The 26,434-nt window shown below is 49.0% G+C and overlaps 19 protein-coding genes across 19 annotated transcripts; 9 read left to right on the plus strand and 10 right to left on the minus strand.

The window, feature by feature from the left end:
* Positions 1-294: 294 nt before the first annotated feature.
* On the minus strand, positions 295-1,788 carry LACBIDRAFT_303122 (uncharacterized protein; the record flags this gene model as incomplete). The annotated part of the gene is made up of 10 exons (XM_001883951.1): positions 295-415; positions 473-483; positions 537-597; positions 657-717; positions 772-829; positions 983-991; positions 1,047-1,322; positions 1,382-1,543; positions 1,597-1,618; positions 1,679-1,788. 10 exons carry the CDS (start codon positions 1,786-1,788, stop codon positions 295-297), a joined length of 891 nt encoding a protein of 296 aa, XP_001883986.1.
* Positions 1,789-2,614: 826 nt separating this feature from the next.
* On the minus strand, positions 2,615-3,134 carry LACBIDRAFT_303123 (uncharacterized protein; the record flags this gene model as incomplete). Its single annotated transcript, XM_001883952.1, has 4 exons — positions 2,615-2,733; positions 2,781-2,860; positions 2,917-3,038; positions 3,123-3,134. The coding sequence occupies 4 exons, from the start codon at positions 3,132-3,134 to the stop codon at positions 2,615-2,617; spliced, it is 333 nt and encodes a 110-aa protein (XP_001883987.1).
* Positions 3,135-4,457: 1,323 nt separating this feature from the next.
* Positions 4,458-4,689, minus strand: LACBIDRAFT_303124 (uncharacterized protein; the record flags this gene model as incomplete). The annotated part of the gene is made up of 2 exons (XM_001883953.1): positions 4,458-4,562; positions 4,615-4,689. 2 exons carry the CDS (start codon positions 4,687-4,689, stop codon positions 4,458-4,460), a joined length of 180 nt encoding a protein of 59 aa, XP_001883988.1.
* Positions 4,690-7,914: 3,225 nt separating this feature from the next.
* Positions 7,915-8,142, plus strand: LACBIDRAFT_303125 (uncharacterized protein; the record flags this gene model as incomplete). Its single annotated transcript, XM_001883840.1, has 1 exon — positions 7,915-8,142. One exon carries the CDS (start codon positions 7,915-7,917, stop codon positions 8,140-8,142), a length of 228 nt encoding a protein of 75 aa, XP_001883875.1.
* A 485-nt stretch (positions 8,143-8,627) lies between these two features.
* LACBIDRAFT_303126 (uncharacterized protein) lies at positions 8,628-8,879 on the plus strand (the record flags this gene model as incomplete). The annotated part of the gene is made up of 1 exon (XM_001883841.1): positions 8,628-8,879. One exon carries the CDS (start codon positions 8,628-8,630, stop codon positions 8,877-8,879), a length of 252 nt encoding a protein of 83 aa, XP_001883876.1.
* A 732-nt stretch (positions 8,880-9,611) lies between these two features.
* On the minus strand, positions 9,612-9,985 carry LACBIDRAFT_303128 (uncharacterized protein; the record flags this gene model as incomplete). The annotated part of the gene is made up of 3 exons (XM_001883954.1): positions 9,612-9,743; positions 9,794-9,917; positions 9,966-9,985. The coding sequence occupies 3 exons, from the start codon at positions 9,983-9,985 to the stop codon at positions 9,612-9,614; spliced, it is 276 nt and encodes a 91-aa protein (XP_001883989.1).
* Positions 9,986-11,157: 1,172 nt separating this feature from the next.
* Positions 11,158-11,858, plus strand: LACBIDRAFT_303130 (uncharacterized protein; the record flags this gene model as incomplete). Its single annotated transcript, XM_001883842.1, has 4 exons — positions 11,158-11,200; positions 11,253-11,449; positions 11,500-11,598; positions 11,655-11,858. The coding sequence occupies 4 exons, from the start codon at positions 11,158-11,160 to the stop codon at positions 11,856-11,858; spliced, it is 543 nt and encodes a 180-aa protein (XP_001883877.1).
* Positions 11,859-13,864: 2,006 nt separating this feature from the next.
* On the plus strand, positions 13,865-14,029 carry LACBIDRAFT_303131 (uncharacterized protein; the record flags this gene model as incomplete). The annotated part of the gene is made up of 1 exon (XM_001883843.1): positions 13,865-14,029. The coding sequence occupies one exon, from the start codon at positions 13,865-13,867 to the stop codon at positions 14,027-14,029; it is 165 nt and encodes a 54-aa protein (XP_001883878.1).
* A 406-nt stretch (positions 14,030-14,435) lies between these two features.
* Positions 14,436-14,810, plus strand: LACBIDRAFT_303132 (uncharacterized protein; the record flags this gene model as incomplete). The annotated part of the gene is made up of 1 exon (XM_001883844.1): positions 14,436-14,810. The coding sequence occupies one exon, from the start codon at positions 14,436-14,438 to the stop codon at positions 14,808-14,810; it is 375 nt and encodes a 124-aa protein (XP_001883879.1).
* A 125-nt stretch (positions 14,811-14,935) lies between these two features.
* LACBIDRAFT_303133 (uncharacterized protein) lies at positions 14,936-15,497 on the plus strand (the record flags this gene model as incomplete). The annotated part of the gene is made up of 2 exons (XM_001883845.1): positions 14,936-15,101; positions 15,157-15,497. 2 exons carry the CDS (start codon positions 14,936-14,938, stop codon positions 15,495-15,497), a joined length of 507 nt encoding a protein of 168 aa, XP_001883880.1.
* A 346-nt stretch (positions 15,498-15,843) lies between these two features.
* On the plus strand, positions 15,844-16,116 carry LACBIDRAFT_303134 (uncharacterized protein; the record flags this gene model as incomplete). The annotated part of the gene is made up of 1 exon (XM_001883846.1): positions 15,844-16,116. The coding sequence occupies one exon, from the start codon at positions 15,844-15,846 to the stop codon at positions 16,114-16,116; it is 273 nt and encodes a 90-aa protein (XP_001883881.1).
* A 320-nt stretch (positions 16,117-16,436) lies between these two features.
* LACBIDRAFT_303135 (uncharacterized protein) lies at positions 16,437-16,730 on the minus strand (the record flags this gene model as incomplete). Its single annotated transcript, XM_001883955.1, has 1 exon — positions 16,437-16,730. One exon carries the CDS (start codon positions 16,728-16,730, stop codon positions 16,437-16,439), a length of 294 nt encoding a protein of 97 aa, XP_001883990.1.
* A 451-nt stretch (positions 16,731-17,181) lies between these two features.
* Positions 17,182-18,180, minus strand: LACBIDRAFT_303136 (uncharacterized protein; the record flags this gene model as incomplete). Its single annotated transcript, XM_001883956.1, has 2 exons — positions 17,182-17,812; positions 17,873-18,180. 2 exons carry the CDS (start codon positions 18,178-18,180, stop codon positions 17,182-17,184), a joined length of 939 nt encoding a protein of 312 aa, XP_001883991.1.
* Positions 18,181-18,787: 607 nt separating this feature from the next.
* LACBIDRAFT_303137 (uncharacterized protein) lies at positions 18,788-19,996 on the minus strand (the record flags this gene model as incomplete). Its single annotated transcript, XM_001883957.1, has 3 exons — positions 18,788-18,890; positions 18,940-19,691; positions 19,751-19,996. 3 exons carry the CDS (start codon positions 19,994-19,996, stop codon positions 18,788-18,790), a joined length of 1,101 nt encoding a protein of 366 aa, XP_001883992.1.
* A 516-nt stretch (positions 19,997-20,512) lies between these two features.
* On the minus strand, positions 20,513-20,791 carry LACBIDRAFT_303138 (uncharacterized protein; the record flags this gene model as incomplete). Its single annotated transcript, XM_001883958.1, has 1 exon — positions 20,513-20,791. One exon carries the CDS (start codon positions 20,789-20,791, stop codon positions 20,513-20,515), a length of 279 nt encoding a protein of 92 aa, XP_001883993.1.
* Positions 20,792-20,997: 206 nt separating this feature from the next.
* On the plus strand, positions 20,998-21,247 carry LACBIDRAFT_303139 (uncharacterized protein; the record flags this gene model as incomplete). The annotated part of the gene is made up of 1 exon (XM_001883847.1): positions 20,998-21,247. The coding sequence occupies exon 1, from the start codon at positions 21,044-21,046 to the stop codon at positions 21,245-21,247; it is 204 nt and encodes a 67-aa protein (XP_001883882.1). The 5' UTR covers positions 20,998-21,043.
* A 214-nt stretch (positions 21,248-21,461) lies between these two features.
* LACBIDRAFT_329722 (uncharacterized protein) lies at positions 21,462-22,896 on the minus strand (the record flags this gene model as incomplete). Its single annotated transcript, XM_001883959.1, has 6 exons — positions 21,462-21,768; positions 21,796-21,873; positions 21,960-22,039; positions 22,285-22,357; positions 22,412-22,542; positions 22,753-22,896. 6 exons carry the CDS (start codon positions 22,894-22,896, stop codon positions 21,462-21,464), a joined length of 813 nt encoding a protein of 270 aa, XP_001883994.1.
* A 633-nt stretch (positions 22,897-23,529) lies between these two features.
* On the plus strand, positions 23,530-23,831 carry LACBIDRAFT_303143 (uncharacterized protein; the record flags this gene model as incomplete). The annotated part of the gene is made up of 1 exon (XM_001883848.1): positions 23,530-23,831. The coding sequence occupies exon 1, from the start codon at positions 23,553-23,555 to the stop codon at positions 23,829-23,831; it is 279 nt and encodes a 92-aa protein (XP_001883883.1). The 5' UTR covers positions 23,530-23,552.
* Positions 23,832-25,478: 1,647 nt separating this feature from the next.
* On the minus strand, positions 25,479-26,315 carry LACBIDRAFT_329723 (uncharacterized protein; the record flags this gene model as incomplete). Its single annotated transcript, XM_001883960.1, has 3 exons — positions 25,479-25,579; positions 25,646-26,088; positions 26,188-26,315. The coding sequence occupies 3 exons, from the start codon at positions 26,313-26,315 to the stop codon at positions 25,479-25,481; spliced, it is 672 nt and encodes a 223-aa protein (XP_001883995.1).
* Positions 26,316-26,434: the final 119 nt, after the last annotated feature.

The following is a 26,434-nucleotide window of genomic DNA, read 5'->3' on the forward strand; positions in this document are numbered from 1 at the left end:
AACCATCCAGGAATGATACATTATAGCAGGGGCCATCTTCAAGTTGACATCCTCATGAATTTTAGTGGCAAACGTGGTGAAACTCACAACTCATATTGCCATGTGAAGGAATGGCCAACAGCCGGCAAGTCAAAAACATAACTGGATCCTGAGTTGAATGGTAAATTGCTCAGAAAGTATATGCTATAGCTATCGACAGTGGTGCCCTTGCAAATATATATACAAATGTGAATGAATGCGCTTAAGGCAAGGTAAAGGTATTAATTGTCATCACTAGCTGTATAATGGCCAAGTCTATTCTCCGGGATCCATGGTCCATACGTCGGAATGTTTGAAGGCGTTATGAACAATATTCGAGTTTCTCCGTGAAATTTCGGATTGCGTTGGGGACGCTTTTCGGCGCAAGAGCAGGATCCTAGAAGGAAAAAGTGTAATTAAATAAGAATCATATGTTGGGATATTGGTGACTTACACTCTGCAAGCCTTTAGACAGGTTTGTCAGCTTGTGATTATGATGGATGGTTAAATGAGCTCACAACGAGGTTTGATGAGACAAGGACCAAAGGTAAGCCAACACCACGACCACCATGATTCCGGCTTTAGAAAGAAAATGAGGAATTCTGTGACCTCACATGTAACATGAAGGTTCAACCTACCGGAAGAAGCATACGGCAGTTGTTGCATTTATGAAGGCAATAAAGCCAAATGAAGAGAGACCTGTTGGAGCATTAGACTACCTACATGACAGGTCGTTCAACAAAACTTACTCACCTTGACTGATGAAGTACCGTGCAAGAGAGACCTCCCTGTTTTGCGCTTTCCGACATTGCTGCAAAGAGCGTAAGTTTGGAAAGAGCACACTGTGATGAAAAATATTCACAATAAAAACAAAAACGAGAGATATCAAGTCCATCAGCATGGCGGCTAACTGTGAATTCATGTTGATAATCCATGACACCCTCTAACTGAACAGAAGACAAACCATGGAAAACTGTCGACATTGAGTAAACTTAGAAGCCATTTGACTTTTAGAAAAAAATACTCACCCCAACTGCGTCAGCCCTGTCCTGATCGCCATAGTTGGGGAAACAGCCAGTTCTACTGACCAGGGTATAGAAGGATGGAGGTATGGGTTTGATGTCAATGCAGAAAGCCCAGATGTCCACAGCAAGTAGGCCTGAGTAACATGTTGCAAGAGGTATCAATACCCATCTATTGCGCCCAGAAAATGCGTAAGCTCTCATCACCATAACAGCTGGATCGAAATAAGATGCTAAATCCTTGGTGAACTTGGCAAGACTCAAACCTTGAGAGAAAAATAGCTAGTAAGTCATATTGTGAATCAGTTTCTTCAACTTACAGCAAATGCGAAGAGACTTACAAATGGTGCAAGTAAAGCATGAATGGGCCATAAGACGTATTGGCACACTTCTGGACTGTGATTCCCGATATAGGCCCACATGAATACCGGCCAGAAGCAGAGAGGATAATAGCGGCAAAGTAGATATGCGATTTTTATAGAGGACCACCGCGCTTGGTGGATCTGCACATATGATTAGCCCCTTAATGATCCCTGATCATGCAGAAGGAACGTACAAGATTAACCTCCTTATCGAACCTAGGACGAAAATATCAGCGTCCAAGAAGTCTGCAGAATGGGAGGGGGATCGAGACATACGACGCGAACCACTCATAGAGCTGCAAGCCGTACATCGCCGCGATAGCGTAGCGCACCTCTTGAATGGTGTGCACGCCACGTAATATTTCCTCCCACGTAAAGGTCGACATACGACTGCCTTTGCCGAGGTCACCGAGGGCCTAAGCAGAGACCAAGTCGGCTTAGGAGCTCTTAAATGGTCAGATAAGTGATAGCGGAGCCTCTGCGGTTTGTATCGGTGTGAGGGGAGGTGGCAAGGGGAGTGTTGAAGGGCAGAGCCAGCAACACCTATCCAAACTCAATGCCGCCTAAGTGACGGCATGTGCCAACTGGGGATGTAATTTAATTCAATGGAGATTTGCCACGGGCCCCACGACCCTGCTTCAAGGTGATAGTCTAAATATTTTCAATGGCTCTTGTTCTGATACACCACTTCTCCCTCCTTCGACAAACAACCACCCACCGTCTACCTGAGGTAGATTATTATCATCTTCTCGCCCGAAAACTTCCAGACGCGGGTTCGAAGCTTCAGACGGCCGACGCTTTTTTATTCACTTACCGCGTTCTTTTCCGCAAAGCCTACCTTTATTAGGTCCTAAGGTTAATATCTAATTACTGTAGGCGAACTGCAGGCTGTACAGTCAGACGTTGTGCACTTCGAATGTGGAAAACATAGGGGGTATGTACCGTAGACCAGCCACAAAAACTCTCCCTCTGATTGTCGCCGATCCCATGAGGAGTGGTTGATGGGCAGTGCATAGACTGCTCGCGATTGGGTTTCCTAATCGTTTGACGGCAAGATCAAGGCGGCGAATGGTTAAATTTGGCAAGATGCGAGGAAGTACGCCAGCATGACGCTCCAGCGACCGAAATTGGACAACGCCCGTCTCTTTCTGCCCCGCGACCCGGTTCTGTGCCCAACTTGACTTGTCCTGTTTGTCAATGATGGCCTCTTTCTCAACCTCTTTGCGGACCAGCTGCTGGGGGCAGGTCTGAGAGTTTGAGGGGAGTGAGGGAGAGGTGCTTGTAGGGATAGGATTGGCGGGGAACACCCGTTGTTGGGCGTCGATGATGGCCTGCGTGGAGGTTAGTGAAGTTCCGGGAGCATTCTGAGGAGACATACGCAGTTGTGGTCGATGATCTCTACGATGACGGCGATGACGGCAATCTTTCCGGAGAAGGCGCCGGATTTGAGGAGGACGACTATTCAATGGAATCAGTGATTATTTCTCGAGAAATCTATTTCCATAACGACGAACCTCACCCAACCTCGACGAAGCCCTTGAAATTTGACTCCTAAGGCAAAAACAGCGTCAGACCACGGATCTTCTGACTGCTTTGTAACACAGTCGTCTCCGACAAGGTCAACGTCATCCAACCCCTGCTGAGGGGGGCCAACGAAGGCCGCAGGGATAGGTAAGGGCATATAAAGTCATACCCGTAATTGAACAGCCACACAACATACCGACTGCTTCATGACTAGCCTCTCCGCACTGTGAAGACACCATTCATCATGTTGAAATGCGTGAGTTGAGTTGAAGGGTGTATACCGTGCGAGGTGAACTGTTGGATGCATGATCAGGAGCACCGAAGAAAGTTGGTGATAGAGGAGACATACCTTAAACCTCAGCGACAAGATGGTCGCGTACATAAGCCAAAAGGTGGCCACCAGACCCGCGTCTCTCCGATTGCGTTCGATCCCGCATCACTTGAGAGTGGTTGAAGCATAGCAATGTGTTGCACGAGTATGGGTTTCTAACTCGACTCAATTCAAGAGCGATCATAAGTTTTCGAAACACAAAAACCGACATCGTTTGACTAACCGGACGACAGAAAGTTATCAGCAAAACGAGGTTGAATGAGCCCGACAGGACATGTACTGCCTGAATGTCATATGTTGGTAATGCCATAGTCTCCCGCGTGAATGAAAGCACAAACCAGTGTCCTTTCGACCCGTGTTAGCTTTATCCTCCATGAGAGATTGCACACTCACCCCGAGTTTTGAGCGCAGGAGCTAAGTGACAGGTTCGAGTTCCTGGAAAGGCAAAAGAGAGAATTGAGCTCGTAGAGGAGGCGCGCGAACGGTAGCTAGATTATGGGCATAGAGTTGGCAGAATTGATGGTGGTCGAGGACAACGTTGCTTAGAGTCCGGATAGCTCCCATGTCGGTGTTGGTTCATCATCTACGTGGGCTCGTTTCTGTAAACTCGATGCCTCAGAGCTGCCACGTCATTGACCCTGCAAAACGATAATGTGATTAGCTCAATCTCGTCACCGAAAGCTGGAGATGTTGGAGTCATACCCAAAGCAAGAGAACGTACAAGATGACTCCCAGCGCTTTAGGTATAGGAGGTGGTCCAAGGCGATTAAATGCGCGGTACTGAGTCGAGTCCGTCGGACGTTGAACGTTTTCTGGTCGATCTTAAGCCAAGGCCACAACATAGTTGAGAACAGCAGGCTGGTACCGGGGTTTGTGAGCTGCCCTCTAGAAATCAGGACCCTTAGCATGAATTGATCGGTCAAAGACTTGTTCGTACCTGCGATGGACCACTGATTTTGGTTCTTCTCCTCCACAGATACCCTCTCCTCTGCACCTCGTGTAAACCTCATTTCTGCGACAAGTCGTCCTCAGCACATCGTCGTGGGACCGGAGCTTATCCCTAGTGTACGTGAACCGAGTCCGAGAGGATGGTACGGTACTAATGAATGCATTGTCAGCAAACTAGAACGTAGAGAGGGATAGAGCGTGGACGTACCGTACAAATCTGTGATGCAATCTTCCGGACTCGTCCTCCAGTCCTCAGCCTAGGACTAAAACGCAGTGTATATGCTGCTTGAGATCTGAGAAAGCGTCACAAAGGGAGAAATTATGGGCAGTATGCGTCAGTAAGAGACTTGAGCGGCACTGGATGACTCGTCAGCGAGAAGAGGGCTGAATGGATCTGAGAGACACGTACTCGATTACCGTGAATGGTCACACACACAGTTACTAAACGATCCGACAGGAAGTCTCTGAGCGCAGTTTTCATCATCGGCCAAGGGTACTCATTGGTAGAACCTAAAGTAACCTCGTGTTTGTCATCAAGGGCAAAGTCAAAAAGACGCTCACGAGATCCCTCCTAAGTGTGATATCATATATGTGCAGCCAAAACGCACAACGATCGATGATGGAGCAAAGGGTTCGCCTGAGATGATGGCAGTCGAGGGCAATTTGGAGCATGGGAACCTTCCTTGCACACTTCGGCAAGAAACGGCACTCACTGAGTCACTGTGCTTATATTTTGCTTGCGAACTTTGAATTTCGACGTAAACAAGGTGAATTGCTTGTGAAGATGGATTTGCTTTGGATTTGCTGAGTCATCGTCCGTCGGAACGGATTCCGGAAATGATGGCGTCGTTCTCCCGCCACAACATTGCCACAACACCGACGACGACGAGCATAGCCATATCCGACAACCTCGTCCACCTCAACGCTGAGTCGGCCACCAAAGGCATCTCAAACAATATCGTCGGTTCACGACAGCACTTTGCGGGAAAGGAGGACCCATTTCACATATGCGCGTTTCTTGAGGCGGCTTTGAGTTTGGATGTGAGGAGTTTGTGCGAGGTGTTTAATGGTCAGAACATGATTCATTCCATATATACTGATAGTCAGGCCTGATGGCGGAAGCATCTCGCATGCTGGCCTTGTCTGAAGCTGGCACGCGGGAGCAGTTCAAGGCACCAAAGAAAAAGTACAGTTGGAGTGACCCGAGTGGGGGATTCTTAATGCGGGTTCGCTTGTATTGTTGTGGATTACCCATGCTTCGAGGAGCGTGAAGTGAATTGTTTAGAAATCTGTACCCGCCGAACGAAGTTGCAAATGAATCGTGCATGGGCTACCTCCAATGCATGTGTGCATTGAACAGGTATGTCTAGATTCTTCTTCCGTCACGCTACTGTCTGACTGTTTGAAGTGCCCATTCCAAATTTGCAAAGCCAGTCCTAATTTTGTAACCTGGACCCGTCTAATGTTCCTTGTAGATTATACAACACCGTTTTTCCCAATGGATTAGACGACGAATCACAGCTCCCCTTCTCCCTCACCGTCACCAAAACCATTACTCAAGCAACGACATATCTTGTGTTGTGTTGCATAGATTGCGGACTCAGTTACTGATCCGCAGCCTTCATCCCTGTGCCATAGTAGGTTTGGATCGTCCTTCGTCGGTACATCAGCACCCGGTGATCTCGCAAAGCGAGAGTACCCTTCCTCATCAGCCACTTCACCTGTCATTCTCGCACCCCACTTCCTCGTTCCTTCGAGACCATCGTCAACTTTGTGACTCAGTAGACCCTCTTCCCGGGCATCAGTCATCCCATCACTTCTCCCCGCTTCACCGATCTCACCTGAATGACGATCAGCCCGTATACAGCCCCATCATGCAGGAGAACTATTCCCACCACCAACCCAACGACAAGAAAACGCAAAACGACGGTGACTGACTCTTATCGACGGTGACAAAATGCAAGCATCAGTGACAGTAATTCTAATAACGCCTAATTTCCCATGCGTATACTGATTCTTTTGTGCAGCCTGAGGTATCAAGGGTAACAGCCCTATCAAGCGGGGCCTATTGTCTCGTTTGTCTTCGCCCTTCCGTCTTTCGGACAACATGACACGCGCCACGTTGACTGTGATTCACCCGTTCACCCGCTAACAAGTCCATGGTTTCAGCCATCGTGGGTCCAAGTCTTCATCCCTCTCTGTGACGTGCTGGCTGCCAGGCCTTTCCTGATCGAGCCCTCGTTTTGACTTACTTATATCCTTCGTTGACCGAACGAACAACTCTCGTTTGCGCTACTAAGAACCTGCATATTGACCGCCACTATCTATCTATCTATTTTTTGACATAGAATGAACCGACAATGGACAAGCTGTTGGACTATGCTGCCACAACGTATCCCGGTATTTTTCTGTGCTGACGGATGCGTAGGCATTGCAGCCCCCCTCTAATCCTAAGTGGGTGGGAGACGGCGCAAGCCTTGCTGGTGGCGGATTCTCGACGTCGCGCTCGAATATCGTCGAGAGCGCGGAAGATGTGTACGCAAGTTCGGATGGAATGAGACATTCAATAAATCTAAGGATACGGCGTACACAGAAGAGGAACTCATCTACAAGAATAGCCCAGAGTAGATGATCTACAAGTCCCGCTGGTACCTCGCAAACAGTTCATTCAGTGGTTCAAGTGTCACTTCACACGTGATAGCGTTCACCCAGCAATGACAGGGTTTCCGCTTGGTTTCCGCTTATTTTCCACACCGTCAGAAAATTAACTCAACATTCTAAACGGCTTGCACTACACTGCTATTTGTTAACGCTTCAGAGTCCCTTGGTTTTATTACGCATCATTCGTCTTCGCGTATACAGGTACTGTATGAGGGCGGCGCCAGTGCAGAACATATATACTCGCGGGGAGTCGACGGTTTTGATCTCTTGAATTTGACTTGTTCGGGGACGTGATTACCAACTTTTTGACTCTCTAGGGTTCTTGACTGCGTATGTACCACTGTTTCTTCCAATGGCTTTTTTTGAGCAGACACACATGTACTGAGAATACGATAGATCGATAGATGCGCTACGAATTGCGCGGATATAAGTAGTGTCTTTTTACTTTGCTTGTACTCAGTATTTTTGCTAGATCTGCTATATACAATTCATCTCAGCTCTACAACACAGCCTGTCTTTAATTTATTCTCTTTTCATCCGTGATGCCCGACCTAGCCCCAGAGGCCCTGGTATCATAGTTTCTTGGAATATAAAAGGAAAAAGAGTAAAATTCCCAAAAAGGAAAGAGGAAAAATTATATTTTGCATATATTATTTATGGTATGTATGTATTTGTTTGATTCACAAGGCAGCGGGCAATTCCTCACATCTGATTTTACCCAGCAACAACAGGGTCTAGCTGGCTCGTCCATCTGGTTGTTTCAAAGAAGCAAACTAAGCTCTTTGGTTGCCCTTTTGTTATAACCAATAGACTACTCCTGCTCACCGGTCACCACTCATCGTCTTCCTCAAAATTTTACCTGTTTCAAAAGCGGCATCGGTGTAGCGCTTGTAATTCAAGGTACAAATTTCTTCGGCGCCTCGTCGCTTAGAGCCCAATCTGAACGCCAAAAACGCAGGCCTGCTGCCACCAAGTCCGAGTACTGCCTGCCTATCTACATTATGCGAACATAAGAGGGGCCAGCGAGAAGATAATGTAAATAGGCCTGATGACGGAAGCAACTCGCATGCTGGACTTGTTCGAAGCTGGGACGCGGAAGCAGATGAATGCACCGAAGAAAAAGTACAACACGCGGTTCCTTCAGGGCTTGGAGTGGAAGATTCTTGATGCGGATGCGGTTGCCTGGGGATGCTTTGAGGTGCGTGAAGGGAACTGTTCAGAAATCTGTAACCCGCCCGAACGAATCGCAAGTGAATCGTACATGGGCTACCTCTAATGCAAGTATGCGTTGAACAGGTATGTCCAGGGTTTTCTTTCATCAAGCTACTGTTTGACCCTTTCAAGTGCCGATTTCAAATGTGCAAAGCCAGTCCTAATTTTGTAACCTGGACCCGTCTAACGTTCCTTGTAGATTATACAAAACTGTTTTCCCCAACAGATTAGACGACGATCACAGCTCCCCTTCTTCACCCTCACCAAAACCATTACCCAAGCAACGACCATATCTCACCTCCATCCTATCCCACACATCGCCTCATCCGTCGTAGTCTAGTAGAAGTCTCCTCCTCCTCCTCCTGCTCCTCCACCCTCCCCGCACCTGCTCCCAGCCTCTTTGGCAGGTGGACTGGCTTGATGAATGTAGCTTCTACACCCAACATCGCCGTTTACCATCTTCATCACCACTCGGAGCTCCACACCATTCCTGACGGTCCCGTGAAGAGTTCATCGTGGCGGGCACGGCATTCGGGTTTTGGTTGCTAAATGTCGTACGCAATCGTCTTTTCGCTTCTCCCAAAAACATTCAAGGACTCGTCGGCTTTCTTGGGTTCAAGCACGATCGAAAGTTGGCGTTGCGCACATTTTTGCCTAACCCTGTTCATGGTGTGTTTGCGGGGTGTGAAACTTTATCATGTCTTTTTCGAGTATATTCTTAGTCTTGTCCTTATGATGTATCATGGCGGAGTGCTTCTCATATCAGGGTATCAAGCGGACAATGCGAGGATCCTGAAATAGTACAAAGCTATTGTCGACGGGTAAGTTTTCTCTTTGAATCACTTACGCCTCGTAGTGATCTTGAATAGTGTCGAATCACGCTCTGCGGATCCTCAATCGGGTTTGTCGTCTCAATCATTATTACAGTGAACTAACACATTAACAGGCAAAGATCTTGCATATGTCGAATGGTGCAGAAGGCGCGATCGACGTTCTGCAAAACGTAATGAGGCCACAGAGGCCACATTATTTCGTGCAAGTGATAAATTGTATTGGAGCTGGCCTGGATGCTTTTCGGCCAAAGAAGATACCAACTAGCAGTGAATACTTTCATCAAAATCACAAAGTTCGTTCGTCGTTTCCCCCCCCTCCCCCTTGACTCCCGCTTATGTTGATGGATATTGTGGCTAACGGAGACGGTGAGCAAGCAATAATGTGTAACAATTGTGAATGACCTCTGACCGCCACCTCGATAGCCGCCGACGTCGTCGCCCATCCGACTGGGGTTGCTCTACATGAAGCCATTAGGGCCGGCGCTTCCAACACGCAGGATAACGATGGACGTGACGTATGAGAGGTCTAGGACGTAGGTAAGTTGTTGACAATGAATTGAGACGTTCTGTGAATACTTACTATGATTGTGCACCATCAGCTGGGATTCATAATTACCTGTTGCGATTCAGAAAGGACTAGGGCCCCAAAATGGGAGGACAAGGTGTAGGCTGGGTGTTGATTCGAATCGCGACGACGACTTCAACTCTTCACGCAGTAGAGGGTCACAGCCGAGTTGCACAACGTCCGTCGTGGAAAAGGGACGCTTAGTGTGGCTTCCCGCGAGGGAGGGGCGTACAATTGTATGGCCTGCTTCCGCTTAGATTCGTCCACCTATGTAGATGAGATGACGCTCGGAGTTGAATTTATGTGACCGTACTCACAAGAACCCGGAAATCGCCCTTTTGGCGAAAGGAAGTCAAACGAAGCCTTGACGAGATGAGTCGTAAGAGATTGTTGGTAAGAGAGGCAAAAATCACGCCAACGTATCCGAACCGTATCGCGTGACTGATATCTCGTCACGTGAACGAAACGCGTAGACAACGGTCAAGACACGGTAAGTTGTGTAAAATCATAAGTAATATCAAGTGTGATCCATTCCGAGCTTTTACTGTATATATTAACGTTCGCCCCTGTGTTTCCGAACCACGGGGTATACCAAAGAAGGACACGATCACGCCTCCCCGCCGAATTAAGGGTCTTCGCGATAAGTATACGCAGCGGCCGCTTTCAAATAGAAAGAAACTAATAAATTACTTTGCTGATGTATACCAAGGACCCGCTCAATATATGTAGCGGAATTGCTTAACAACCAACACCGTGCAAAGGTTTTAACTCTTCCCCTGATTTTGTCTAAAAGCTGTAAGAACAGGCTAGCAAAATCAATCGAAAAAGAGATTTTCACTGATAGTAAGGCGTTGGGAATATGCGCCTGAGATAAGATAAGATAACTCGTACTACACGAACACGTGGACAGTCATTGGCTCACATCACTTTCGGTTTTGTGCTCTTTCTTCTTTCTACTAACTACCCATTCTCCCGCTTTCAACTCCCTTTGACGCTGATATTAGATGTTTCTGGGAGGCGCCCGCGTGGAGCGATTGCCACTGACACTTCAGTGCGGCTTCGTGTAAGTATGCCCCCAAAGAACCCACAACGAATTTACTAACACTTCGCTGCAGAACACTAACGATGGAGTGGACTCTCAAGTGGAAAGACTTACGCGTGACTTGGCCTCTGCCTTCCTTGTAAACTTCAGTGATTCTCTTCCTTCTTTCCTCTCCCATCTTCTCAATCAATGTCTGATCCGTCGTCAGCGCGTCCGCGTCAGCAACGACCAACGAGCCTAAATCCAACGCTGACGCCCCCCGCGGTCGCGGTTCCGAGTCTGATACAGATTACCTCACGTTCCGTCGCATTCCGCCCATTGGGTACACCCTCCAGAACATCATCATCTCCATCGGTTCTACTAGTTCATCGTTCGCTGCACCGTGCTTCACCATGTCTTTCGTCCTCCCTCTCTCTCTCTCCTACGAAGATTCGTTCCCTCTCGCACCCTTTCTTTGGCTATCACCGCTGGTAAGGACTTCAAGTTGAACGAGGTTTTGACTAGGGGGAGAGTCGTCCTTGTTGTCGGCGTCACGCGTGAGATGGGGTACGACATCATCATGCAATACACGAATGACAAGGATACTACGATTATTGGTTTGGCGCAAGCGGGTGAGTCTCGTTTCCTTTTGACGCATATATGCAGGTTTCCTTATTCTATACGCGCATATACCCCGCTGCAGGTCAGTGCATGTCTTTCACCTTTCACCTGTTGTTGACTAACACGTATTATAGATATAGTTCCAGATATGGGGATGACGTTTCGCAATCGGCCCGCGACTTTTCAAGCCGAAGTCCTCGATCTCAGTCTTTCGCCAGAGAGCACCGCCAGGATTATCCAAGACTGCGATAAGAAATACGGCCCTATATCTCACATGTATGCGCTCGCTGGTTGTCCTAATCAGAATAGGCGCAACCCGCACTGGGGAATGGTTCGTAGTTTACTCTTCTCTGCGGAATGCGTGTTGAAGTCAATGAGTAGGATGCGACGGTCGACCTGATGAAGATTAACCTCTTGGGAGTCGCCTCTGTCGTTCTGTCCATGTACGAATGCATGAGGTCTATTCGCTACGGAAAGATTGTGAGTTTTGTCGTTGTCCCTCTTTACTCAAATCTGATATCACCACCTATGCATAGTGTATCATCGGCTATATTTCTGAGAGGAACAGCCCCCCCGACATGATCTCCCTCGCATCAACTAAATCGTTCATGACCATTTTCTCTTCCAAGCTCCATGTCCGTGCTTCCACATCCAACATCGACGTCGTCGACCCCGAATTTATCAACAGTCGCATAGCAAAGACAATCGGCGCAAACGCTACTAACCATGCAGGTCCATAGTCAATGGCGGCCTTGATGAAGGAGGCAGTGGAGATGGGCGGCGTTGGGGTTGTGAACTTACCCGTCACCCATAGCGTGAAGGTAAATGCGCTTCAGGGTAAGTAGTATAAAATTTCCCCTCCGCACTTTCTTGACACCCATTTGGCATTGTAGCCCTGAATACTATTTGTGAAGAAATCTGGAATTGGACGGTGATGGTTGGACTCGGGAAGAAGACGACACGATCTGGGTGAGGCATTTTCGTCTCCCAAATTGTTTCGGGGCATCACATGTTTTTTCATGGCGCCTGACGGAGGTCTTTTTTTTTACACTGAATCAATATCGCTTGTACCTTGGCTGTTTTCAATTTCGAATCATGTATCCTCTACGCTATGATAGCTTCAGTAGAACAATCTAATTTTGGGTTCTACAAGTACAAATTTACTGCGTATACGACGCAAAGCCTGAGATCGAGAGAAAGAAATGGGGAAAAAAAAACCCTAAAGGTTATAAATTCGAGGCGGCGGGCAGAAGGCGGCGAAGTTGTTCTGAGAGATAAACGCTAAGCCAGGATATAAAACCGAATTTCCTTGAGCTAAGCCAGACTTTGAGGTCCCCACAGTGATTGTGCTTCATAATAGCGGCCTGGATAGCTATACTGTACATCCCAGCGCCAGGCGTGAATCTGATGGGGAGTAGCAAAGGACAAAACTCGGAGCGTGAGATGGAATTCCTTTTTCCGGGAGCGGCGATTGATACGGATTGGATATTTGGTTGAAGGTCGCCCGGAACGACCTGACTCTGCGCCGGCGAATGAAAGCGTTTAGGTTGTTGCATTTAGGTAGTTTGTCATGACGGAGTCGAAGCAATTTTGGCGGTTGAGTCTGGGGTTTCGGAACAATGAGAGGTTGTTGAGAAGAACTGAGCGAAGGCGACGTGCGAGTTTCTCCTGCGAAGGGGTCACAGAGGGGTATTTGCGAGAAGGCGTTTCGTCTTACCGCCAGCGAATGGAGAGTAATGGGCCGGCGCACATGGCAAAGGCAGTTGAGAGATGGGAGGCGCTGTTCAAATACTTGATGAATATCTCGTATAATTTGTCCGCTACCATGTCACGAGCTTGAACAGACTAGGATGATGATGTGTACCATGGATCCACCACTGACGTACAATCGAAAACGTCAGGGCGGGTAGAGTGACTAGCGCGATGCACATACGGCATATGAAAATGGTTTCCTCAACTTGTGATGGGTACGGTGATTGAGCTTTGACCATCCTTCCACGTCTGAAAGCGAGGAGGGTCAGGATGTGTCCAGGCGGCTTGTAGTGCCGAAACGGAGCGCCATACAACGACGACTGGTTGACGTCTGAACTTTGACGACTTGGCGCATTGTCATTGGAGGGGCATCCATGAAGCACGTCGTGTTTCCAAAAAGAAAAAATACCCAGGGATCTGGTCGTCCAGTCAGAAAGTACAGAGATCCCGAGGCATGCTCTTGAGGTAATGGCATATAAGTATCGCTCGTTCGCTTAATAGGCAAATCGCCGATAGTAAGGAAAAGCAGTATTATAGAGAAAAATGAGGTTACCTCCAACTGCAATTCCTCCTACTTCTGGGTCAACGAGACCTCGTCTGCTTGATTTTTTGTTTGAGAACGCTGAGATCATCGGTGATGGTAACATCTACAAGATTAAATTATCCGGGTTGTCGCTGAGAAGAGTAAGAGAGACATCGCCAAGGCCAAATGGAAAGGAATGAGAAACGGACGAACTCAAGCGGAGTTTGTAATCTAAGTATGGTCGTTCTTTCTTGGTTCTTTCCTCTTCGATGCGTCGCAACACAACTCTCGCGCATACAGGCAAGCTCACCCATGTGCATGAACGTTTGAACACTCTGCGACTCCACGTTTTTCGATAGATCCTCCCGATCTCTTACCATCCACCAACGGCACCATCCATTCGACTTCTTGTTTCCCTAGGATCCAGGCGACCCTCCCTCGTTCATCGCTGCGGGTGGAATCGCCCCATCCATGACGTTCGTCATCGGACAGGTTTTTGACGTGTTTCGCGATTCCCCTCTCATTCCAAATCCACCAACGTGGCTTTGCCGCACTTCAACTCGTCGGGCTTGCCATTGCTTCGTTTGGATTCAGCAGCGTCAGATCATCCTTGTTGGATATGGACCGGGGAGATGAATGATATGGTTCGCCTTCCCTCTGTCACGTTTTGTCCCAGCTCACCGTCATTTTTTAGAGAATATGACGCCTTAACGACTTGCCTCACCTGCCTCCTCCTCGCCTTCGCTCACTCATGGGCACTCACCGGCATCCTCTCCGCTGTCCCCTCATGCTCGTCCAATGCATCTCCCAATTCCTCGCTTCCCCCTCCTCGCATCCGATTCCCGAATGCCAACAATTCGCTATAAACCGCGCTGCAAGGCATTCAACCCAGCTCACGGACATCCTCACGTAGATGCAGCTTTTCATCGGTTGAGCAGAGCTGCGGGGAGGTTAGCGCAGTGTAGGGCATCACGTCTGCGTTGGGGTTCGTCATGATGGGGATGTTCGTCCAAGGATTCTGGTTCGGCTCATCAGGGAGGACATGCTTTTTGCCGAGGACGTGAGGGCGGTCCTTTGGGTGTGTCTTATCGCAAAGACCAACGTGTGGATGTGCATTCCCCAGTTCATCATGCTCACCAAAGATGGTTTCCCTCATCTCCATTGCCACGTCCACTCCGCAATCCCAGGACCTCCGAGACTTCAGCAGAAGATCATACCTGTGAGGTGTTCTGTCAAACTGGCACTCCACCACGTCACATTTCCTACCCATCATCACCATCCCAACGTCTCCACCTTCCTCCCCGTGAACGAAATCACGTTCATCATCGGCTCGTTCCTTTCCGGTAAACCCACCGTCTTTCAACGTTCAGCTCCTTTTCGGGATGTACAACCCTCAAGTGGGACTCGTTATCTTTGACGAGCAAGCGTCTCATCGACGACGGGTGGATGAAACCCACGTTGCGGGGGTGAGCCAGAGCGGAGTGGTTCTTCTGGATGGGAAGCGCGTATTCGAGAACGTCGTTGCTGGTGTGTTTGGTCGATATGGTGCACGCTATGGCGCAGGAAGAGGTGGAGGATGTGTCGTGCGGTGCTGATATATGGTCTGTCGGTGGCGGGGGCGCTCGTGGTATTGGGCTTAGTGTTGGGCAGAAGCAGAGGCTGGCATTTGCCAGAGCTTCGTTAGGGAAACCTGCAGTTTTGATACTTGGTACGAAATTCCTCTTCTGTTACATTTTCTTTCTTATCAACTCAATCCTTTCCAGACGAGGCAACTTCCACGCTGGACGCTACCTCGTGCACTCTCGCATTCGAAGCCATCAAGCGGTGGCGTATGACCAATACCACCATTGTTATCACTATGACTTTCATCTCAAATTACCTCAACGATTTTGTGTACGTCATCAAGGTGGGAGAAGGGGTTGAGCAGGGATACCGATACGACTTGGAGGTTGTCCATCATGAAGGAGTGGGCGATGATAGAAGCACAGCGGGAGACAGGCGGGTCTCCCTGAGAAGGGTTGGGAGAGTGACCGTGGGATGGACGAGATTCAGGACGCATTGGACGGCAAGAAGGAGTGGGTTGGACGTCTTCCGGACCGTCTGAAGGTGGCTGCTTGGTGCTCGGATGTTCGAAGCCGTAGCCGAGCTAGTCGCAGCTTTCGTGCCTGCTCTCCCTGATTTGGATCCACTCAATTTCCTCCCAACGACAACTTCACTCCCATTCTCCGTCGTCGACGAAGGCCTTCCCATATCGATAACCCTTCACCTACTTCACCCCAAGTTGCACTCACCCTCACGAGCAGGCGTTTCAGCTTGCAGTGCTCTTCTACGTCGCCAACATCAAGAAAAGCATTCGACAAGGACGTTGAAATGGTGTTCGAGCAGGAGAAACAGGCCATCGAGAAGAGTGGCGTTCTCCGCCCTTTTGTGAAGTGGCGCCAGCTCTCGTAATGGCCGGGAAGTCGTTCGTCCACGTTGGGACGCGGGCAAGTTTGCACCTCTCATGTCATGCACAGGATATAGCCCTCTGTCCCTCACAAATCCACTTCTTTTTCGGCCTCATAACGTGCTGCCTCTCCGGTGCCATGACCCCCATCTTCTCCTTCCTCCTTTCCCGCCTCCTCTCCAAAGCATTAGCGCAAGGCCGTGTCCACCATCAATCAAATCCGGCGTTGGTATCACAGCTATCGACGGTATCCTCCTCGGTACCAAGTACTTCATAGACCTGTCGCATGTCGTGGGTCACGCATATCCGGACGGGGAGGACGCACAGGATGTGGTAGCTGTGGTTTGGGCCAATTTTCGATGCTTTGTGTTGGGCTTGTGTAGGCATTTATTCAAGGGGGCAGATGACGCTGGTTGCTGTGAGTTTGGCGCCAGTGTTGAAGCTTGTATGGAGAGTGTGAGGTGCGCAATAAGAGGGCCAAGGGAGAGATTGCGAAGGGGTATTACGAGGCGGGCATTCATTCTTAGTTGGGTTGGTGCTGGGGCCCCGACCCGGCATGAATCACCTACGAGCCACCATATCAGCTACAGCCCATCGTCAGGGCTTAAGTGTCGTGCCACACACCATCTTGATCAGCGCGACTGCAGAGATTTTGCAGGATTGTGGACTAGGACACGACAAGGCTGGTAGGCTCTTGAATCGATCTCCATCACCCGGCGCCAGCAAGGTGGGTGGGTGATAATTTGAGGGTACGCACTCTTTCGTCCAAGGAGCCTCTTGATTAATCCATCTGTTAGCCTCAGCATCGAATCGGTAAATTTCATCTTGGACGGTGACTTCTAGGATGTCGTTGGTGAGAGAGAACGTCTTGAGCGCTGTTCTTGACGACATTGTCGCGGTCGTTGGAGCAGTTGTGACAGTGCGCGTTTTCCAGCTCCGTGCATATTACTGCCTCAAGGGGTAGACTATCTTATTCCGGATTGATTCCGGACTGTAAAGACGAAAAATCTTGCGAGCTCTGGCATGCTTTATTTAATTATTTAATTCAATGATCAGGTTGGTCTATCAATGAATGGCATGACAGCCAGACACGAAAGATACCAGGAGAATTGAGATAAATGAAATAATCTAGCGAGCAAACAAAGGAGGGCATGGGCAAAGGATATGATGCAAGTAGAAGGGGCTAAGGTAAATGGAAGGTGGAAAGGGAAATGGAAAATGAATGAATGTCAGTATTTCTTATGGATCGGTCAGAGTGGGATGGCGGCGGTGAGGGAGGGGAAAATATTTCCAGGACGTCTGGACACTTCGATTGATTTCAGGCGATTCATGCAGTGATGGGTCAGAGCTTTCCGAGGACATCCCCCGTAGCGGGTGTCTTTTCCAGCACCTGGGCGATGGAGGGTCGGCTTCGTTTCAGGTTCCTCAACGACTGGCGGTGCGAAGACGTAGAATTGACGATTATGGAAGGGACTGTGCCCAGATATGGAATGGAAGTCTGGATGGGAGATTTCACGCATGTGAATGTGGAGCTGGGACCGGGCAGTGTGGCGTCTGTGTTGGAAGATTTCTGCGCCATTCGCATTGAGCATTTATGGGATGGTAATTTCTGGTCTAACCGGCTTCGCGGCGACGTAAACAGGTCCTTGTATTCTTCAACTTCGTCGGGAGATAGCCAGACCATAAAATTTGGGCCTGGCTGAGGGGTAGGAGAGCGATGAATAGAAGATCTGGAATCAAATGATGCCGCCGAAGGACTTGACAGTGAGGATGAGGGACGGGTGGTGGCAAGTTGAGAAGGACCTGAAGTAGGCGTCATGTCACGCCTCCAAGTGAGTTTATGTGTTCGGGAAGGACTGAAATGGGCAGCCAACTTGGAGCCAAGAGTGGGTGTTTTGACAGGTATGGCAACCTCGGACGCCGTTGTTTGAGATGGGCTAGAGGCTAAAGGGGGCAAAGCCTTAGAATGGCATCTAAAGAAAAGTAATTAGTAGGCCAAAACATACGACAAACGAAATGGAAATAGCACTCACCGATTGATAATTGGCCCTCCACTACTTGGTAGCTCTGTAACGTCCGTAGAACCGCACGCGCCCGTTGAGGCGTAAGGGCTTAAAGCGCCAGACTGGTTTGATTTCTTCCTGGTATGTCCAAGAAACGGAATTTTCGTTCTCTTCTTCATCTGCTCAGGAACCTCCAACGTCGTGCTGCTTGCTGTCGATGGCAAGTCATTTCCGGGGACAGGCCGAGGCTGGGTTGAGCGGTGATATCCCACCCGAAAACAGTCAGTGACATCGGATGTATTTGCGCGAAGGCCACGGATGGGGGAAAGGCCAGCCATGGGGGCTTTCAAAGAACTAGCAGGAAAAAGGAAAGACACGTCAGTCAATGAAGACGACGAGGGATGATAAACTCGGGACGTCAGGATTTCTGGTAGGGAGCCCTTCGTTGCCGTTCAAGTTCCGACAGGGGGGAGGCAGCCAGTGGAAGTAGAGCAGGATGATGAGAACTTTCAACACGTCGCACGACAAAACGTGTTGCAGCCTACCGTAATTTGATACAGATCTCTCTGCCATTTTTTTTTTTCAGATAAGCGGCGATGAGCCTGACCCTGAAAGCTTCTGTCACGGATTGGGAAATTTCAACTATTATCGGAAGATATCCTTTTGGCAGACAGATTGTGACGCCAACAGTGCTGCCTGCCAAAGTCCTCCGACTCCAGCGCAAGCCAGGCGTGCTTGTATGGCGAGGCTGGTCGTCGCCAATGATCTTCGAATGTGACCAGGTTCAAACCTGCTCTGCAGGGAAAGATGAATACAGGGTTGATACAGGGTTCTATATGATACTACACATGATGATATAGCGTGGCCTCCAAGATACGTCAAAAGACTGAAGAAAATTACATTACAGATGAAACTAAAACATCCTGCGAAGGAAGCATGCTAAAGCTAGTGTTCATCGATGCCCGGCTTTTCCTTGGGAACACGTTTATGCTGTCCTCGCCTCGACTCCTTCGGGTATTCACATGTGAGATCTCGACGCAGACATTGACTAAAAATGTGGTAAGAACACTGACATCAAAATGAAGTCGATTGCGTACGCGCAAGTTTGGTCAGGTTCATCCTCACTTGGGCGACCACACGCAATTTTCCTCTCCCTGCAAAATAGACATGCGAGACTCAACCTCTTCTGCTCTCCATCTTTTTTCGGGGCGTGTGGCTTAGGCAGAGGTGCGGTCGATTGACGTGGGGGTGGCACCGACGCTACCTTTTGTTTGCCCGGCGCGGGAGCCGATCGACGACGGCTGGAGGATGGAAAATGTGGTTTAAAATCCATGTCTAGATCAGAATCAGACGAAGAAGGCCTTTCCTTCCGTTTCGCCTTAGTAGAAGTATGTTGAGTGTTGGGCTCGGAGGGGGTAATCGGAGTTTTTGAAATCTTCGAATTCGACTCAGCGTGACGGAGCTCCGATAGAAAAAGTACATTGGCTGAGAGCTCAGAGTATGAAGAATGTTGAGCAGGGGAAATGGGAGGGTGTTGAGAGTGATATGGGGGTAAATCGACGGCACTGTAGCGAGGCTTGCCGAACGCGTCGTATGCTGCAAGCTGATCCTCGCATGGAAAGCCCAGCAGTTCAACAGAACCTTCCGAGGAACTGTAGTACTGGACTGAGACTGAGCCACACATGCTGGGGTCGGAGACCGGGGGACTCCCAAAGTCCCAATCACCACGAGCCAAAGGGGTGTCGGAAAATGTGTCCGCAACGTAATAAGCGATGCCGCCAGTGGGCTGCTGGATTCGAAAGCGATCACCTTCACAATGCGGGTCGTGAATTTCCGCGGACCTGTTGAACTTTAGGTACGTCAGTTTCTGGGGTTGGAAGTGTAAATTGGAATTCAGCGGCCGCTCACCTGCTGGCGCGATGCGACCTGAAAATTTTGAGTTGCGGGGTCATAGGTGGGTGAAAACGTTGGTTGAGGCAAGTATAGGTTAGGGGCAGGTGTTTGGATTTGGCTTGGCTGCCTTCTCCCGATAGATGTAAGTGGTTGATTCAAATTGAGAAAGGACCGTCGGTGAGTCTCATCACGAGCAGTTGGGGAGAAGGTGGGTTGAGATAAATCCTGATACGAGGGACCGGTACGGTAGAGGTTGGACATGATGTGACGTATGTATTGTTGAATGTGGTTGGAGAGGAGAATGGAAAATGGCCGAAGAAGACAGGAGGATGAATTATGAATGGGATAATGGTGGTTGTGAATGAAAAGTCAGGAGAAGACACCCCAAAGACACCTTGAAAGCAAAAAAGGATAAGCAAAATTCGGGCTGAGGTACAATTCATTTGGAACCCTCACGTATAATCGAGCTTAACCTTCATTGGTCACTTCTGGGCACAAGGCCTGCCTTGCGCTTGTCAACAAACGTCAAGTTGATCGGTTCACGTGTCCCAAGGACTCGGGCACATCGCCGTGTTCCTGTAAAATGTTAGTAAAGAGCGTAGTGTACGAAAGATTTCGCTGCGTTGCATGGCATTGCGATTTACGGGGAGGGTAATATGATCATCAGGCACACAAGAAGTCAGGATTTTCGCAATGGAAAGGCACGATAAGTCGTCGATGATACTGATCACTTTATGTATGTGAGGCGCAGCCTGTCCACGTTGCAAGTGCTGTTACTTATGGGTATAAAGGATGTATTGATGGCGTGGCCATCAAGTCAGAGGCGACGAAATATGAAAAAGAAACAAAAATGTAAGGGAGTCTGAAGCCCAGAAATCCCAGAAAAAAGTCCCCTACATGATGATACATGCCCGGCTTTTTCTCTCTTATTTTGGTCGGGACTGAGCTTTCTCTGGCCTGTCGTAATGCACGAACAAGGTTCCTGAAAAGGCGCTCTACGTTCTGCGCTGTCTTGGCCAAGGTTTCGATGAATTCACAGCCGAAGTGTCGCGCCATAGCGGCACCTTCCTTATTACATTGTCTTGGCCCCTCCTATTTTCGAATAATGTAGATAGGGTTAGGCATTTTTTATGTCTTATAACCCTAACTCTACACCGTAATCCTACCAACCCATTTTCAATCTCTACATCTAACCCCGAACAAAATTTGACAACCCTTTATGAACCCTACAGTCCTCAATAACCCTAAGTCAGAACATTTCCTTACAAATTCTCTGATTTAAAACATTCTACGCAAGTAAACTTTAAAATGGCGACCTCGATCCGAACTTCTCCAGTAAAATCGACAGCACATAAACGCCGGTTCGGAAGTTTCGGAGCATTCACTGCTTCTGGACAGGATAACGGCGCTGGACGATGGGCACCAAGAAAGTACCGTAAATGGGCTTCGCAGGGGGCGACACTGACACAGACGTGCGTCCCGGACCCTCGAACGGCGTCTTCTGCAGGATAATCTTGGAGAGATTGACATTCGCGAGGGGATGAAGAATACTAGATACGCCATGTCAATGTCGGTGCTGTTCTTTGGGTGATAGGTGAATGGATCAGTTCTGCTAGAGCCGTAGCCGAGGGTGAGATAGCCGTCATTTTTGGGGAGGGTGGGGTAGGTTTTTTATTTACCGTTTGTTGGTGATGCGTAGTATGTGTCTGAGAATGGATTAAAGATGTCAAGTGGTGGTAAGAATTATCTTGAAATTACCAAAGCTAAAGTTGCTGTTGTCGAAGTAAAAGGAGTAGATGTGGAGAACACGAGCGCTGTTGTTGGTAATTTTATATCCATACATCGTCCGATCTGACGCAACGACGTCAATGACAACAAGCTGTAGGAGGTTGTCCCCAGTCGGTTTCAGAATTGCATTTCCGGAGGAGTCGTAATCACTTGTGGGTTTGAGGGTCATGCATTCAATGTAGGTATAGATGTTGACGAGAGCATCTTTCACCTCGCAGTTGAGATGCCAATAGAAACGAGCAGCACTATGAGGGACCGGAATGATTTCCTACAGGTTGTTTTCTACGGGATGAGGCATACGCGTCAAGCCGTGCTCTGCGAGATGCGGATCAAGGATGTCGAACGCCATTCTGTTGTCCACAATCGAAAGACCGAGTCTGGCCTTTTCCTTTGTCGGATTTGCCTCTTACCAGCATGGAACTCCTTCATCATTTACGCCAGAGTTTCATACAGGGCGAGAAGTTTTCCATCAAGCGGAGCGAATAGCAAAAGATCCTCTGCCTCCCCAGCTGTTGTCTGCAAAACACAAGAAGTTGCGGAAAGAATGGTGAGGTGGCGCTGGATGTATGTTTGATCTGAAGTGTTGTGGTGAATGGGCCAATGTCGGCCGCAGAAGCAACAACGAAGACGCAGAGGGAGGGTGAGTCGTCGATGGTGAGACTGTTGTTGTATAGACTGAATTCGGAGCCCTCTGTAAGACCATGTGCGGATCCGGCTTGCATCTCGTATAGGCTGCCGTCGATCTTGATAGGAAAACGTACACGTCCTGTTGTAGGTGCCCTGGAGTCGAAAATGATGCGGTTCTGGTTCAACCTTTCACACTGAGGGTTTTGGCTATGGGAAACAAGGTCAGTCGGCCCTGGAGGTACTACAGTTGATCAGACTTACGATGGTATCTTGTCCGTCCTCTTGAAAAGAGAGGTATAGGTGGGTTTATCCGCGTCAGACGACTTGAAAGTAGGAAGGAGAGCTTGGGTGAACGCCCCACCCGCGGCGCCGCCATCAGCTGCTCCTTCCTTCTGTGTGCACGCTGCCAAAAGAACGTAATTGGCCAATCATCTGCTAGATGTCATGTTCAAGGTCCTGTGGTATATCCTGGCTGAAAACTTTAGGAAGGCCTCGGACTTTGCGACCTCTTCGTGTCCCGGATCCTGAATGGCAACAGTCAAAGATGACGTTCTAAACGAGATCCGTGTGAACTACGGGTAGGTCGAGAGGAATTTCCTTACTATATTATCCCCATGATCATTTGCAGTTCCGTTGAGTAGCGCTGCGAGAGTGTGGTCGAAAATTCCGCTAATCCATTCTTGTCTAGTTAGGAAGCAGATATGCGAATCGGGAACTTTCAAGTCTTGAAGTCGATAGTTGGGCATGTCGGTAGCGTCCTTACTTCAAATTTTCAGGTCTTCTCTGGTCTGTTCAGCTCGAGCTGCCAATGATTGCGGGCGTAGTGGATGGCCGACGATGCGATAGACAAGGGTCGCTGTATTTGGTCCAATGTTTGCAGAATCAAGTGCAGAATAAACAACTGACAATCATAGAAACTCTCTCGCCTCCTGCTGCAGCTCTCTCGCCCTGCTTGCCCTCGCGGGCTCGAACCCGTCTATTGGTTCAAGGCTTCACGTCAGGAATAATTTGACACTCTGCGTCACAATCTTATCCGAGGTCCCAGGATCACATCTACACTCGTTTACAACAACAACTTGAATGGGCTCTTCACGAAGCTTTTATCTGCGCTCACCGTCCTCGTCGTTGCTAGGGCTTTAGGAATTGGATACATTCAGATCAGCGTCAGACGATTTTACCCCCTTTACAGTCTTACAAGACGCAATACACGGTCAATTCGACTCCATCCAACCAGTCCAGCCTTCTTCTGCACCAAAGTCCAAAAAGTCAAAACCAAATTCACCTCTTCTAGGCCACCACCACTAACGCCAGTACTCCTCCCTCCACCGTCAGTTCTCCTTCCGTCCCCTTCAATAGCAGGAGCGTACAGCTCTAACTCATTCACCTCCGCCGTCCCCACCACATGCAACCCACGAACAACCAAACAATCCACGAACAACCAAACAATCCACGACCTCCATGCCGTGGAACCCGCGTGGAGCCTCGACGTCATAACGACTTGGCTGCTACACAGACGCCGACGACGTGTGACGTAGTTACCATTACTGCTTCTTCCTCACCCGTCGCGGAGCGTATGGAGGAGGAGGAAGAAGGCGCACGCTCTTTTCCACGCATACAAGCGACGAAGAGTCCCGCCACTTGCCGAAAAGTTGTTACCCAAGCCTGCAAAGGTGGCCCTTGATGAGTACGTTCTCTCCACCTCCCCCTTCTCTTTCAAGCTGTCTGAATCTACTTTTTCATAGTACTGTATGCTCGAAACCCACACGTTATCAAGAGTGCTGCCAGTGCGTGTACCGTTTAGACCGCATGAGAAACCTCTTGGCGGCTTCTCGAGGAGGAATTAAGAAGACGTGCATGAGGCTGAAATGGAGGCTGATGCAGCTTTGAAGATTGGGGGGTTGTCAAGAGTAAGAGTGAGTAGCGTTCCCTCGTTCTCCATCCTTCTTTTGTATCTCCCTCTCTTCCTCCTCGCCTCTCTTTCATTTTCCACTCAATGGATCGTTTTTCTTTCCTTAAACCCTCTCGTGTCCCTTGTTGCCGCCTCGTGCCATTGGCGCCGTTTCCAGCTTCACATCTTCCTGTCCCGCTCGTCCGTTTGCTTGAATCGGTTCCCCACCTTTCATTTCCATTTATAGTCCTCGGCGCGCTCTAATACGATTCTTCTACACCTCTTTCTTTCTCTACCTGTGCACTGGTTTTTCACCTACCCGCCAACCTTTTCGTCTTTCTTCTTTCTTCTCGCGCCTTGTTCACCTTCAGAGCCACTTTATGATTCACCGTTCTGTGGGACTTCTTATGCTCTACGTCGGGCCCTCCTTTTTGTCTCCATTCTCCTCTTCTTGCTTCCTCTTCGACGTAGCCGCCGTTCTCTTCCTGCATTTGTGTGTGTGTCTTTCTGTTAGGTCTTTCTTATCGTCATTCAATCCTTCTTTCCCCCATCGTGTTCCTCTCGGCCTCTCTTTTCATTTCCACTTCATGCCTTACCTTCACTCACGTTCCTTTTCATTTCACCACATCTCTTACCCCTTTTCGGCGACGCATATCCCTGCTCATCTTCCATCTTCGCTTGTTTATGCACCTCCGCGCGTGCACTTTTACCGCGGCCAAGTTTTGCCGGGATGCATTGTTTCTTTTTGCATTTCGTTTCTTTTGCGCACTTCTTTTGCGCACTGCCTTTTAACGCCTTCTTCGTCTGCTCTCCCCGTCCTTCCTCTCTCGTTTCCATTCTCCGTATTTCCATTCGATTGACATCCTTCGCCCGTTCATCTTTTACACTCGACGACTCCTTTTTACGCGTACCACCCTTTTCGCAATACCAGTCGTTCTCTCCTGCCCATGTCGCTCATGATGTGTTCATTTGTCGACTGTCGCACTCGCTTCACCTCTCATTCTCCATTTCCGTACTTCGACGTGGGGAAGGGTGGTGTTAGGCTGAACCTGGTGAAGGTGGATTGGAGCTGAGGGAGGCGTTGGCCCATGACAACACGCGTTAGCGGTTATACAAGAAACAAAAAAAACCACATATAGTAGCATGCGTCGAAAATCCAGTTTTGATAAGGATGACCGTGGCCCCCACCACATTGGTGACGTCCTCAAACGGATCCAGACCTTCAAGTTGAGGACCCCTTAGGTAATAATACTCGGGGGAAGACGGGTCATCAAGCCTTCTGAAGTGGTCAACTCTGGAGATAGCCGACGATAAACCTTTGTGCATCTGGTGTGGCCCTCTCGACTTGCTCCTCTTCTACTTGCAGAGCTTGCCCTGTTATTCTGCCCCTTCACGACTCTATCGATCAGCCGTTCTCTTGTCGTTTTCAAGCTCAGGCTCTCAATGAAACTGTCCAAGCTTCGCTCCCCCTAATCTCGACTTTTCGTCGTTTTCTATCTCAACCAAATCTGGGTGCGTGGATACCATTGTATCGCACAAGACTATTATAATCTAGTTATGTATCTACACAGTTAGATATACTGAGGAAACTCGTCAAAAAATCGAACCACAAGCCGTAGATAAAGATAATTCAAACCAAATGTTTTCGATAAACGAAAAAGCGAACGAAAGCGAAAGCGAAATCAAGGGGGCAACCTTGTACTCGACAAGCTGAATAGAGGCGGGGAAGAGGTATAGATGCGGCAAGCCGACATGGCACTGACGGATTGTACCAAGAAAACGACGTGATAGACGTAAGTGAATTGTGATGCTGGAGATTATGTGGACGATGCTGATGCGATGGATGTTGCTCATTAGTGGTTTGAATATGTGCTGAGGGTGCACCGATCGACGGCGCGGGTATGGTCGTGCATGAGATACACGAACAGGAGTGGAATGATGCGTGATGCGTGAACAAAGTGAATTGATGGTGCGCGAGCTGTCAAATGCCGGGTGGTCGTGAATGAGCACGAAGGGTGCGTGGTTGCAAAGGTTCTTGGGTGCGAACGGTCTTTTCAAGTCCACACAGCTTCGCCCCTCATCCATAATACACCCTAAACCAGTTCGTCAATCCCGCTCTCCGAAAAATGACAACGGAAGGACAACTCACCCCCTTGAAGTAGTTGATATCGGCTTAAAATCCGTCCTTCCGCTCTCCACAAAGAGCGCGAGCACACTCGCCCAATCGTCCCTCGAGTCCCACGTAATCTTCGCAGGCGGATCGACTTCAATGGGCATAACTTGGGAGACACCGCCACATTGGATAATGACGACGAGCGTGCCAATGCCCCCGCTATACCTGCACCGTTCCTCGCGCCGCTGGATGTCAACTATGACGAGCGGGTCATGGACATAGG

The sequence above is a fragment of the Laccaria bicolor genome, genomic scaffold (genome assembly GCF_000143565.1).
Source record: "Laccaria bicolor S238N-H82 LACBIscaffold_23 genomic scaffold, whole genome shotgun sequence".
In the NCBI taxonomy this organism is placed as follows: domain Eukaryota; kingdom Fungi; phylum Basidiomycota; class Agaricomycetes; order Agaricales; family Hydnangiaceae; genus Laccaria; species Laccaria bicolor.